Below are 13,669 nucleotides of genomic sequence, written 5' to 3'. Positions count from 1 at the left end.
TAGATATATATATGTAGTGTTTATTTTAGAACAGTTGGGTTGCCATGTAAAGCAGGTTTGGAGCCATTTTGGTTCCTGTATATAGTGATATGAACGCATAAAAATAACACTTAAGAAAATGTAGAAGGGAAAAGAAAGTATCAGAGTAGAAAGATGCAGAGGCCACTCCCCCCTGAGGATAGTTTATCTATCTATCTATCTATCTATCTATCTATCTATCTATCTATCTATCTATCTATCTATCTATCTATCTATCTATCTATCTATCGGGTTTAGTTTAGGAAAATTTTATTTCCGTGTAAAGTAGATTTGGGGCAGTTTTGGCTCCTGTTTATAGTGATATAAAACCATAAAAATAACACTTCCCCTCTCCGGCTCCAAGCCCAGCCTGTCCCCTCCAGGGGTGGGTGTTCCCCCCTCTGCCCCGGGCGGTTCCTTTGCCCTTGGGCAGCAAAGCCCCCACTGCTTCTGCAGCTGGAGAGTGTTGGAGCCATGGACCATTAACATTCCAGTCTCTCCCAGCTCTGCATCCCAAAAGTCAAGAGGGTTCAACCTGTCACCTCGAAGTGGATCAACGCCACTGAAAAAAGCTCGATCTCACCCCAAAATTCCTGTTTCTTATTTTCCCGATGTAATTCTGGGGCTGCCGGTGCCACCCCTCAGCTTTCCACAGGCTGAGGCTTGGCCTTGCACTTTTGCCTTTGCTGGATTTCTTCATCAAATATTTCTCTCTCCCTGAAAACAAAAATATGGAAGGTTTTCAATAATCTGGACATCTTTAGACCATCTGGACAATTTACAGGTTGCAGTGTTGGAACGGAACATTTTCCACATTTAATCATTTGTTCCCATCCCTCCCAGGAGGGAGGACACTGAACTCTTCCACAGAAACAGAAAACTAGTAACAAAAATTCAGAGACTACTGAAAATGAAAAATACCTTTTGCTCACAGGTGGCCCTTTCATTTCTTTCTCTTCTGCTTTCTTACAATTGAAGTTATCTGTGGCAGCAGTTGCCTAGATGATGGCCAAAAAAAGCATTTAATTCATTTAGAATCATTCCAGAAAACTGAATCACAACTGGGGATTTGAAACTGCCTCAGGGGAGCACATTTGGAGAAAAGGGTTCCTCAGTCACTTAGAAAATTTGGCTGAAACTGCTCGTTTTGGGCCTGAAACTCTTAAATAAATAATACAAATTCATCCTGCATCCTTCCCAGGGGAGTATTTTTATCCTCAGATTAAGATATTCTCCAGGGATTTTGTCTCTACACAAATCAATGTTCTCCTGGGAAAAGCACCAAGTATATGAGACAAGTAACTGTAAAAACAAGCAACACCCCCACCCCACACACAAAGAAAAGCCCAAGAAAGCCCCACGAACTTGCCAAATTAAATAAACCCCTGAAAACCAGGCTTTGAAGCATTTCAGAAGTAATTAAAATACATGAGAAATCAGCCTTTCTGCCTTCAACAAACTGCCTCAAGCTTCTCCTTTCTGTGCTTAAAAATCAGCATTTCAGTGAGTCAGGCTGCAGACAGGTATGAACTTTGCTGCCCAGCTCAGCCACCAGTGCCCCTAAAGGTCCCCCAGAAAAGGGGATTGAGGGGGTCCTGGGTGGGCTCTGGATGGATTTAGGGGGTCGTTGGGGATCTGAGGGGTGGTCCTGGCACCTTTAGGGTGAGTTGGATGCCCATTGAGGAGGAGGTGCCCTCCCAAAGCCCCCCAGAGCAGGTTGACACAGGGGAATGCAGGAGGGGTCCCCATTCCCGATCCATTCTTGGGCCGGTTTTGCCCTCCCCAACCTCAGCTCCTCCCTGTGTCACATCTATCATATGACATCACATCCTCCTCTGTGACATCACATCCCCTCTGTGACATCACATCCTCCCTGTGACATCACATATATCCTATGACATCACATCCTACTCTGTGACATCACATGTCTGCTATGACATCACATCCTCCTCTATGACATCACAGATCCCCATGTGACATCACATCCTCCTCTGTGACATCACATCCTCCTCTGTGACGTGGCATGTTACCTATGACATCACAGCTCCCCAGTGACATCACAGCTCCCTGTGACATCATATCCTTCCTGTGACATCACATGCTACCTGTGACATCACATTCTCCTCTGTGACATCACAACTCTCGTATGATATCACATCCTCCTCTGTGACATCACATCCTCCTCTGTGACATCACATCCTTCTCTGTGACATCACGTCTCCTATGACATCACATCCTCCTCAGTGACATCACATCCTCCTCAGTGACATCACATCCTCCACAGTGACATCGCATATCTCCTGTGACATCACAGCTCCCCTGGACGTCGCATCCTCCTCTGTGTCATCACAGCTCTCCTATGACATCACAGCTCCCCTGTGACATCATATCCCCCTCTGCGACAACACAGCTCTTCTATGACATCACATCCTCCTCTGTGACATCACAGCTTTCCTGTGACATCACATCTTCCTCTATGACATCACATCCTCCTCTGTGATATCACAGCTCTCCTGTGACATCACATCCTTCCTGTGACATCACATGCTTCCTGTGACATCACATCCTCCTCTGTGACATCACATCTCCCTGTGACATCACGTCCTTATCTGTGACATCACATCCTCTTATGTGACATCACATCCTTCTCTGTGACATCGCATGTCTCCTATGCTATCACATCCTCCTCTGTGACATCACATCCTCCTCTGTGACATCACATCCTCTTCTGTGACATCATAGACCCCCTGTGACGTCACATCCTCCTCTGTGACATCACATCCTCCACTGTGACATCGCTTGTCTCCTATGACATCACATCCTCCTCTGTGACTTCATATCCTCCTCTGTGACATCGCATGTCTCCTATGACATCATATCCTCCTCTGTGACATCACAGCTCCCCTGTGACATCACAGCTCTCCTCTGTGACATTGCATGTCTCCTATGACATCACATCCTTTTCTGTGATGTCACAGCTCACCTGAGACATCCCATCCTTTTCTGTGACATCACAGCTCCCTGTGACATCACATCCTCCTCTGTGACATCACATCCTCCTATGACATCACATCCTCATCTGTGACATAACATCCTCCTCTGTGACATCACATGTCTCCTATGACATCACATCCTACTCTGTGACATCACATCCTCCTCTGTAACATCGCATGTCTCTTATGACATCACATCCCCCTCTGTGACATCACATCTCCCTGTGACATCACATCCCCCTCTGTGGCATCAATTCCTCCTCTGTGACATCACAGCTCTCCTATGACATCACATCCTCATCTGTGACATAACATCCTCCTCTGTGACATCACATCCTCCTCTGAGACATCACATGTCTCCTATGACATCACATCCTACTCTGTGGCATCACAGCTCCCTGTGACATCACATCCTTTTCTGTGACATCACATCCTCCTCTGTGACATCGCATGTCTCCTATGACATTACATCCTCTTCTGTGACATCACAGCTCCCCTGTGATATCACATCCTCCTCTGTGACATCGCATGTCTCCTGTGACATCACATCCTTTTCTGTGATGTCACAGCTCACCTGAGACATCCCATCCTTTTCTGTGACATCACAGCTGTCCTGTGACATCACATCCTCCTCTGTGTTATCACATCCTCCTCTGTGATGTGCCATGTTACCTATTACATCACAGCTCCCCAGTGACATCACAGGTCCCTGTGACATCATATCTTTCCTGTGACATCGCATGCTACCTGTGACATCATATCCTTCTTAGTGCCATCACAGCTCTAGTATGACATCACATTCTCATCTGTGACATCACATCCTCCTCTGTGACAGCACATCCTCCTCTGTGGCATCACAGCTCCCTGTGACATCACATCCTCCTCTGTGACATCACATCCTGCTCTGTGACATCACATCCTCCTTTGTGACATCACATCCTTCTCTGTGACTTGGCATGTTACCTATGACATCACAGCTCCCCAGTGACATCACAGCTCCCTGTGACATCACATCCTCCCCTGTGACATCACATCGTCCTCTGTGACAACACGTCTCCTATGACATCACATCTTCCTCTCTGACATCACAGCTTCCTGTGACATCACATTCTCCTCTGTGACATCACATCCCCCTCTGTGACATCCCATCTCTCCTATGGCATCACATATTCCTCTGTGACATCGCAGCTCTTCTATGACATCAAAGCTCCCCTGTGACATCACATATTCCTCTGTGACATCACAGCTCTTCTCTGACATCAAAGCTCCCCTGTGACATCACATCCTTCTCTTTGACATCACAGCTCCCTGTGACATCACATCCTCCTCTGTGACATCCCATGTCTACTATGACATCACATCATTCCTGTGACATCACATCATTCCTGTGACATCACATCATTCCTGTGACATCATATCCTCTCCTGTGATATCACATCTCCTGTTACATCACAGCTCCCTTGTGACATCACATTCTCCCATGACATCACATCCTCTTTGACATCACATGTCTCCTATGACATCACATCCTCCCTGTGACATCACATCCTTCCTGTGACATCACATCCTCCCCATGACATCACAGCCCCCCTGTGACATCACATCTCTCTTTTGATATCGCATCATCGCTGTGACATCATCCCTGGTGGTTGCCTGGGGATCTTTCCAGTCTTAGATGTTATCCCAAAAAAGAAACTCTGTCTTTTATACAGGCAGGAAAACTGGAATCCTGATGCCTTCAAATCTTCAGCAAAATCCACAGTTTAAACTAGGAGCACTGCTCTTCTGTTGCCACTGAGCCAGTTGTAGGTGGCTGTGATTTAATAAAGCAGCAACAATTGGCCCATACACATGGTGTCCTCCTGTGGTGGTTTAGAGCTGGCTCCCTGCCAAGTCTCCAAACCCCACCGCAAGAGCTCCCCCCCCAAAACCAAGGGAAAAGGAAAAAAACCCAAGAGAACAGAAATAAGAGAAAGCTAAAGCAATATATAAATATATTTACACTTATATTACATTTATATACAAAAACTATAGACACATAAGAAAGAAACCCCCAACACCTGAAAACAGAAAAGGGGAAGGGGAAAATGGGACAAAACAAACAAACAAAAACAGGTATACACACTCAATAAAGGAATAGCCAAAGAAAACCATAATACTTTCCTTGAGAAAGCCCAATCATGCCCAACGCCACCGCCACGCTAATGGACCCCGGCTCGGCAGAAACAACCGGCCCCGTAGGCCCGACCAGGCCTCAGCTCCCCCACAGAAGCGAGACCAGCCACGGGAGTCTGTTGTCTCCAAACCTCACCGGGAGAGAGGAAGAGGAAGAGCCTTCCCTGTCCGCCTATTACATAAAGGCACCTAATTACATAAAGGAATAGGATGGAATACTTCCTTCCTTCCTTCCTGGTTGCCAGGAAGGAAGGCCTAGACTCAAAACCATTACACTTTCAGATGTACCGTGTCCTGAGCAGACTGAGTCCTGCTTGTCCTGTCCTGCTGCCTGCAGGACAACTTCCCCCTCGGCACACCCCCAGCCCCAGCCTTGTTTGGGAAGCTGAGCTCTGACTGAGGCTTTCCCCAGGAGAAGCCTCATTGGTCTCTCCTCAGGGCAGTCCCCCCAGCACCCAGCCAGGACAGGGCACAGAATGAGTGGCCCCAGCTCTGCCTCCTCAGGGGTGTCCAGGCATCCCACAAGGCAGCTGCTGTTGCTGCATCACCACCTCCCCTCACCAGAATGGATTTGGAAGGCTTTCCCAAGCAGAGGGACCAGATAGAAACCTCTGGATCCCACAGAGAAAACATCCCCAGGTTCTTGTTAGAGCACAAACCTGCAAACAGGGATGACAGGTCAGAGAATCACAGAATCATCAATGTTGGAAGAGACCTTCCAGATCTTCTAGTCCAACTGTCAACCCAGCACCACCAGAATCACCCCTAAACCCCATCCCAAAGTGCTACATCCAGATGCCACCTGAATGCTTCCAGAGACTCCACCACCTCCCTGGGCTACTTGTTCCAATGCCTGAGCACTCTCTCAGGGGAAAAATGTTTTTTGAATATCTAATATGAACCTTGCTGATGCAGTTTAAGGCCATTTCCTCTCTTCCTGTCACTAAAAAGGCTTTGCAGAAGAGACCACCCCCCACACCCACTAAAACCTCCTCTCAGGTCATTGCAGAGAGCAATGAGGTCCCCCCTGAGCCTCCCCTTCTCCAGACTCAACAAGCCCAGTTCCCTCAGCCGTCCCTCAGCAGACATGTTTTCCAGAGCCTTCCCCAGCTCCGTTCCCTTCTCTGGACACGCTCCAGCCCCTCAAGGGCCTTTTGGCACTGAGGGCCCAGAACTGGACACAGCACTCCAGGTGGGGCCTCCCCAGTGCCCAGCACAGAGGGGCAATCAGTTCTCTGCTCCTGCTGGCCACACTCTTCTCCACAAAGGCCATGATGCCCTTGGCCTTCTTGCCCCCCTGGGCACACTCTGCCTCATATCCAACTTGGGTTGTTGGGACCCAAGTGCAGGCCCTGACACTTGGCCTTCTTGATCCAGCCTGTCCAGATCCCTCTACAGAGTCTTCCTGCCCTCCAGCACATCCATACTCACACCCAGATCAGTCAGTCTCCCAAAAAGAACAAAGTCTGACCACCAGCAGTCCAGGGTGTCAGTTCTGCTGCCCCCTCCTTTCTTCGCTCAGAATGGAAAACTCCATCATTTTGGGGTCTCTGTGCCCATCAGCTCCGACCACCACATCCCCCACCAGTCACAGAATCATGGAATGGTTTGGGTTGGAAGGAACCTTAAAGAGCATCTCAGTCCAACCCCCTGCCATGGGCAGGGACACCTTCCACTAGACCCAGAGCTCAGAGCCCCATCCAACCTGGCCATGAACACTTCCAGGGATGGGGCAGCCAGAACTTCTCTGAGCAACCTGTGCCAGGATCTCACTACCATCACAGTCCAGAAATTCCTCCTAATATCCCATCTAACCCTTCCTATTCTCAGTGTGAAGCCATTCCCCTTGTCCTGTCACTCCAGGCCCTTGTCCAAAGTCTCTCTCCATCTTTCTTGTTGGCTCCCTTCAGGCACTGCAAGGCCACAATTAGGTCAGCCCAAAGCCTTCTTTTCTTCAGCCTGAACAATCCTAATTCTCTCAGCCTTTCCTCACAGCAGAGCTGCTCCATCCCTCTGATCCTCTTGCTGGTCCCCTCTGCACTCTCTCCAGCAGGTCCATGTCCTTCCTGTGCTGGAGCCCAGAGCTGGAGGCAGCTCTGCAGGGGTGACAACATTACAGCCCTGTGTGTTCCAGCAAGGACACTGTGGAACCTCCTGGAGTAAAGGGGCCATTGTGACACTGTAGGGCCTTCTGGAGCCAAAGGAATCCTGGGACACTGTGGAATCTCATGGAACCAAGAGTTCATTGTGCCATGAAGGGCCTCCTGGAGCCAAGAGAACCCTGAGACATTTCGGGCCCTAATAGAATCAGGGGTCATTGTGACATTGAGGAACCTCAGGGCCTCATGGAACCAAAGGAACCCTGGGACAATGTGGAACCACATGGAATTACTAGGCCACTGTGACACTGCAGGGCCTCATGAAACCAAAGGAACCCTGAGACTTTTCAGAACCTCATGGAATCAAGGGGCCACTGTGACTCTGCAGAGCATCATAGAGACAAAGGGACCCTGGGACACTGTGGACCTCAAGAAATCAAGGGCCCATATTGGCACTGTGGAACCTCATGGAATCAAGGGGCCATTGTGACACTGCAGGGCTCATGGAACCAGAGGATTCCTGGGACACTGTGGAATCTCATGGAACCAAGGGGCCACTGTGATATGTGGGGCCTCCTAGAACCAAAGGAGTCCTGAGACATTTTGCAAACCCATGGAATCAAGGGTCCATTATCACACCGCAGAGCCTTACGAAGCCAAATGGACCCTGCGACTCTGTGGAACCTCATGGAATCTAGTGGCCATTCCCACACTGTAAAACCTCATGGATACTGTCAGGTTCCCATTATGAAAATTCAGCTGCCCAAATTCAACTGCAAAGGAGACCATGTGCCAAAGTCAACAGTCCAGCTTTGATTTAACAGTAAATAGGAGGTAGAGAAAGAAACAGAAAGAGAGAAGAAGAGAGTGGTGGGAAGCCAGTTAGAGAGAGACAGAGATGAATTAAATGTATCACACCATGGAGATCCCTGAGGCTCCCACCGGTCCTTCTTCCCCCTGCTCTGCTCCGTGAAGGGTCCCCAAGTTGTGTTTCTGGGCTATCACTTTTATACAGCCCAGGCCCCGGGTATTCAGGTGGGTAGATGCTGTTCCCACAGCTTGGGCTGGCATGTAGACAAGGACTTGCTTCCTTTCCCACAGCTTGCCACGGTGGGAGTTTTGCCCGCTGTGCTTCCAGTCTGCAGGTGGGAATCTTTGTCTGGATGGGTTCCCCAGACCTGCCTTACCAGCCCTGCCTTCCTGTTGGGGCTGTCTGCTCTTTCTCCCAGTCTGCACAGTGCAATTCTGTCCTGGGGGCTACTTCCAAAGCTTCACCTCCCTTTAGGCCTTGGAATTAAAGGCCTTCCTGTTTGCCACCAGTGCTTGTGTGTTGTGGTGCCTTATGGGATTTCCCTTCTTTGACAGTGTTTTGAGACAGTTCATTGTGCCCTTCAAGTCCTTACATGTGCACACACACACCACTCTCACCAGTGTCTGGCCCTCCAAAGAACACAAGACTTGATGATTTGTAGCTCCCACTCCAGTGGTTGGCACTTGGACCTTCTCTGTACCCAGATCTCAGAGCTCCCTTGTGCCAGAAACTTTAAAAATATTGTGCCCCATTCTGCCAAGACAACCCTTGGAAAAAAGTGTCCTTCTGTGTTTCCTGGGATAAAAGCACTCTATTGTCATCTTCCAAAACCCTGGAGAGGTCCCAGAGATCTCCCAGGAAGGAATCTGGGGCCTCAAGCACATGACCCATATATAGAGGCTGAGGACTCAGGGGTCAGTGGTGCAAAGATTGAGGACAGTAGAGGAGCAGCCTGAGAGGTCTGGAAAGGGGGTGTCAGAGCTGGTGGAGCTTTTCTTCCTGTCAGAAAACAGCCTAAGAAAGAACTAGTGCCACCAAGGGCAGCTGGGGTGGCCTAGACTGGTGACAGGAAGAAAGAACTTTCCCTCCAAGGTCAGTGTTGTGGTGCAATATGTCACAAAGAAGGAGTCTGGATGAGCCCAAGGCTTTGTGTGTGCAGGAAGAGCCAGGGAGGACGCAGAGATGTCAGTGCAGGAAGGTGCCAGCCAGGTGGGGCAGCCGGGGGGATGACGACAGCCTGCAGGGAAAGGGGCAGGGCATGGACACCGTAGGACAGCCTGGGCTGGAGAGGAGACAGGGATGGGGAGAAGCTGAAAGGCCCTGACACGGCCACCTTCTGCAGGCCTTTGGCCAGGGCTGCTGTCTGTGCCCCTGATGCCAGGAGGAGGGGAGTGGCCCTTGCAGCCCTGGGGCCTCATGGCCTCCTTGTCCCTGCTCAGCAGCCTGGCAGGTGCCACCCCATGGTCCTGCCCTTGGCATTGCACATCCCACATCCCAGTGCCCCAGGAAGAGCCCTGAGGAATGAGGCAGGGACAGGATGTGCCTTCCCAGGGGTTGGCCCTTTGGATTAAGTAAAGAAGTCAATGTTTCTTCAGCATCAGAGCCACCTTTCCCTTGCTTGTCCATCCTTGTCATCACTGTCTGCAGGTTTCTGCTCTAACTGGAACCTGGGGACACGTTCTCAGATGTGTCCCTCAGTGAGACTCATTAGCACAACAAGAAACTTCAATGTTTCAATCTCACTTTGACTTCTTGAGAAGTTGTTTGAACTTCCTCTCAGGGACTGAGTCTCATGTAAACAACCTCACACCTCCCAAGGGTCACTAAATGCCTGGGGCTGTTGCTGTGCTGCTGAGCTGGGCCAGACTCCTGGCACACAGGGAGCTCCTGGCAAGCAAGAAGAGCTTCAAAGAGACAGCTCTGCTGGTGAGCAGCTCCTCTGCACAGCCCAGCAGGGCTGAGGGCACTGCCTGCAGCACCAAGGGCAGGGGGAGTGAGACAGAGAGAAGTTAAAGGCTGTCAGACGTAGAATGATGCTGAGACCTCACTGGGGGAGAATTTTAACAGATCATGGCACAGGAAGTCTGTTCATGCAGGGCAATGGGACTGCAGCTTTTGGAGGCATCTGGGAAAGCTGGCACTGCCCACCAACTACAGATTCTGTAAGTGCAACTCTGAGACTATCTGTAGTGTAGAGGAGGAGGACATGCTCAGAACTTCAGCTCCCTCTCAGAATATTTCCAAGATGAAGATTTTTATAAGGTTAAAGAAATTTCCTGATTGTGTTTCCAGTTTCCTACTCTTGAGGAATGAGAGGAATAAATCATTAAGAAAGTATTAATTTTGACAAGTCCCTGAGACATCTGAACTGTGAGTGCTCAGTAGGTCTGTCAGAGCTTCCTAATGTGCTTTCAGCCACTGCTCTGCCTGTGGGCAGCACCAGCATCACCTCTTCTAGACCCATCAGGACTAGTCTGAGATGTCCTTTCGCACCTGCAATCGGAATATGACCCCTACCAGTGCAGCCTGTGGTGCTTGGGAAGGAGCTGAGTCTGCTTAAATCAAATGCCATCATAAGGACACTTGGCTGTCTCCCTGAGGTTTCCTTCCAAGTTGTGAATTTCCCTCCAGGTTGGAAACCTGTCCCTAAACATCTCCTTGTTATGTGAAACTCCTGTACAGAAGCACAGTGCTGCTATGACAGTGAAAATGCTGTTCAGTAGGGACTCAGCACTGGAGCTGAAGGAAGATCTCCTAGGAAATCAAAAGGCTGTCTGTGTGTGAGATGGGGAGTGTCTGTAGAATAGACTAAACAGCTTTGACTTTGTTTAGATATGTCCATGCTAACTGACCTCTTATTGTCTTCTTCTCCTGTGTTGGAAACAAACACCCAGAGGCAGCAAATGTCCAACAGCAGCTCCATGCCCCAGTTCCTCCTCCTGGCGTTCTCAGACAGGAGGGAGCTGCAGCTCCTGCACTTCTGGCTCTTCCTGGCCATCTCCCTGGCTGCCCTCCTGGCCAACAGCCTCATCCTCAGCGCCGTAGCCTGTGACCACCACCTGCACACCCCCATGGGCTTCTTCCTGCTCAACCTCTCCCTCACAGACCTGGGCTGCATCTGCACCACTGTCCCCAAAGCCATGCACAATTCCCTCTGGGACACCACAACCATCTCCTACATGGGATGTGCTGCACAGATCTTTTTCTTTTATTTCTTCCTCTCAGCAGAGTTTTCCCTCCTCACCATCATGTGCTACGACCGCTACGTTGCCATCTGCAAACCCCTGCACTACGGGACCCTCCTGGGCAGCAGAGCTTGTGCCCACATGGCAGCAGCTGCCTGGGCCACTGGCTTTCTCAATGCTCTGCTGCACACAGCCAGTACATTTTCCCTGCCCCTGTGCCAGGGCAATGCCCTGGGCCAGTTCTTCTGTGAACTCCCACACGTCCTCAAGCTCTCCTGCTCACACTCAGGCTACCGCAGGGAAATTGGGCTCATTATGATTACTGCCTGTTTAGTGTTTGGTTGTTTCATTTTCATTGTTTTCTCCTATGTGCAGATCTTCAGGGCTGTGCTGAGGATCCCCTCTCAGCAAGGACGGCACAAAGCCTTTTCCACGTGCCTCCCTCACCTGGCTGTGGTCTCTCTGTTTGTCAGCACTGGTGCATTTTCCGACCTGAAGCCCCCCTCCATCTCCTCCCCACCCCTGGACCTGGTGGTGTCAGTTCTGTACTCAGTAGTTCCTCCAGCACTGAACCCCCTCATCTACAGCCTGAGGAACCAGGAGCTCAAGGATGCCATAAGGAAAATGATGACTGGATGTTTTTCAGGAGCAACAACCTGCCTGTTTTCTTCTGCAGAACACTCATTGTACAACCCTTTACTGACCCAGCCTTCCTTCTAAAACTTTTGAGAGTGGTGGTGGTGGGGATTTCCTACATGTTTTTTTTTAATCTTTTGATGTTGTTAACACAGAAATTTTTTCTTCATCTCATACCTAATTCACTCTTTACCTCTTTGTTTTGACCCTCAATTGTGTAAATGAGGGATCATTCTCTGTGTGCATTTAAACAAAATAAAAATTCCTTTGTCTTCTTTGTCAAACATTCTGTCTTTGTTACTCTGTACATGAGGAATCACAATCTCTGAGTAGAATAAAGGACTTGAATTCTTCTTCTTTGAACGCAGATTCTCCCTCCAACAACTTCCCTAAAGCTGGAGGGCAGTGCCTGTGTGCAGAGGAGAAGGGGTAAAGAGTCCTGGTACAGGAGCACTGCCAGGGAGCAGCAGCTCTTGGCCTTTTCAGAGATGCTCTTTTTCCACTGTCTCCCTCTCCTTTCTGCTCCTTGCCCAAGGCCTGAGTGCTCTGGCAGCTCAGTCCCTGCTGTGGGTCAGTCCTGTGACCATGGGCAGGGACAGGCCCTGGGCACTGCTGGGACAGAGCTGGGCTCCTTAACATCATTTCCATCAGGAAAGGGGATCCCCCTGGGCAGTTCCTGAAGACTTTGTTCTTTTGGAAAGGTAGGTGTAAAGAACAAGGCCAAGGAATAGACTCTCCAGAGTCTCATTGCTTTGCTTGTTTCCCCATTCAGTCCCTGCAGTGAGAGAAGCGACTCACTGGGGTACTTGAGGGACTGAGGGCTGGGTCAGATGTTCTGTGCTGGTGGCCAGTGGCAAAGGGTCTCCACGTCACCTGCCTGGGGCTCTGCAGCTTGTGAGGGCTCTGATGGCAGGTGAGGACTTGCCTGTAGGACATCAGGAAGTGCAGGAGAGCACAGAGGATCTGCAGGGACAGCCCGTCCCATCCAGTCAGCAGGGAATGGAGCCCTGGAGCAGAATCCTGCCCAGGGTGGAGTCACCAGAGATCAAGTCCTAAATCTGCCTGTGAACTGGTAAAGGAGAGTTCTGCAACCCCAGGGGACGCAGCAGGAACAGAGAAAGGACTCTGGCCAGTGACTCGTCTCACCTGCAGTGAACTCCCCTTGTGCCTCCCCAGTTCAGGGAGGGCTGTACCAGAGCCAGGGGTGGGTTTTCCAGGAGGGTGTCCTGAAGAACTCTCCAGCTCACAGGCTGGATGGAGTGGAACCCTGCCCTGCCCTTTGTGCCATTGGAAACAGCCCATGGTCCTGCCCAGCCTTGTTCTTGGCTACTGAGCCTTCCAGGACTATGGCAGAGGGTGGAGAGGAGTGATCCCCATCCTGCTGGGTCTGCTCCCCACCCTGACCAGCATGGCCAGTGCAGGGTCAGCCCAGGGTGCCACAGCCCCTCCCTCTGCAGAGCAGCACCTCCAGCTCAGGGCCCTGCAGGGATCCCAGGCTGGAATCTGCAACTGGCCAAGGCAGCCTGGACACACTGACCTGGGCAAAGGGATGTCCCTGCAGAAGAGCAAGGCAGCATTTCTGGGCCTGCAGAGAGGAATCCCTGACAGAGAGACACCTCTCTCTGCAGCCCCCCCTGGGGACAGGCTGCTCTGTCCCTGGGCCAGGACTCTGGGCTGGGCTGGGCAGAGGGGCTGGCACTGAGGGGCACAGTCAGGCTGTGCTGGGCATCTCCTGCAGGTGACACCAGGGCT

General features: G+C 50.6%; 2 protein-coding genes across 2 annotated transcripts in view; both read left to right on the top strand.

Annotated features, from left to right (window-relative positions):
* LOC135404965 (uncharacterized) overlaps window positions 1-13,669 on the top strand; it is an 801,303-nt gene that overhangs the window by 70,684 nt on the left and 716,950 nt on the right. The window lies entirely within an intron of this gene.
* On the top strand, window positions 11,103-12,014 carry LOC135405518 (olfactory receptor 14J1-like). The gene has a single exon (XM_064640225.1). It carries the CDS (start codon window positions 11,168-11,170, stop codon window positions 11,999-12,001), a length of 834 nt encoding a protein of 277 aa, XP_064496295.1. The 5' UTR covers window positions 11,103-11,167; the 3' UTR covers window positions 12,002-12,014.

Source organism: Pseudopipra pipra, chromosome W (genome assembly GCF_036250125.1).
Source record: "Pseudopipra pipra isolate bDixPip1 chromosome W, bDixPip1.hap1, whole genome shotgun sequence".
In the NCBI taxonomy this organism is placed as follows: domain Eukaryota; kingdom Metazoa; phylum Chordata; class Aves; order Passeriformes; family Pipridae; genus Pseudopipra; species Pseudopipra pipra.
The sequence above is the reverse complement of the archived record's forward strand: the minus strand, read 5'-3'. Positions and strand labels throughout refer to the sequence as shown.

Coding starts and splice junctions, on each gene's coding strand:
- LOC135405518 (XM_064640225.1), top strand. CDS start 11,168: ATGGGCTTCTTCCTGCTCAACCTCTCCCTCACAGACCTGGGCTGCATC.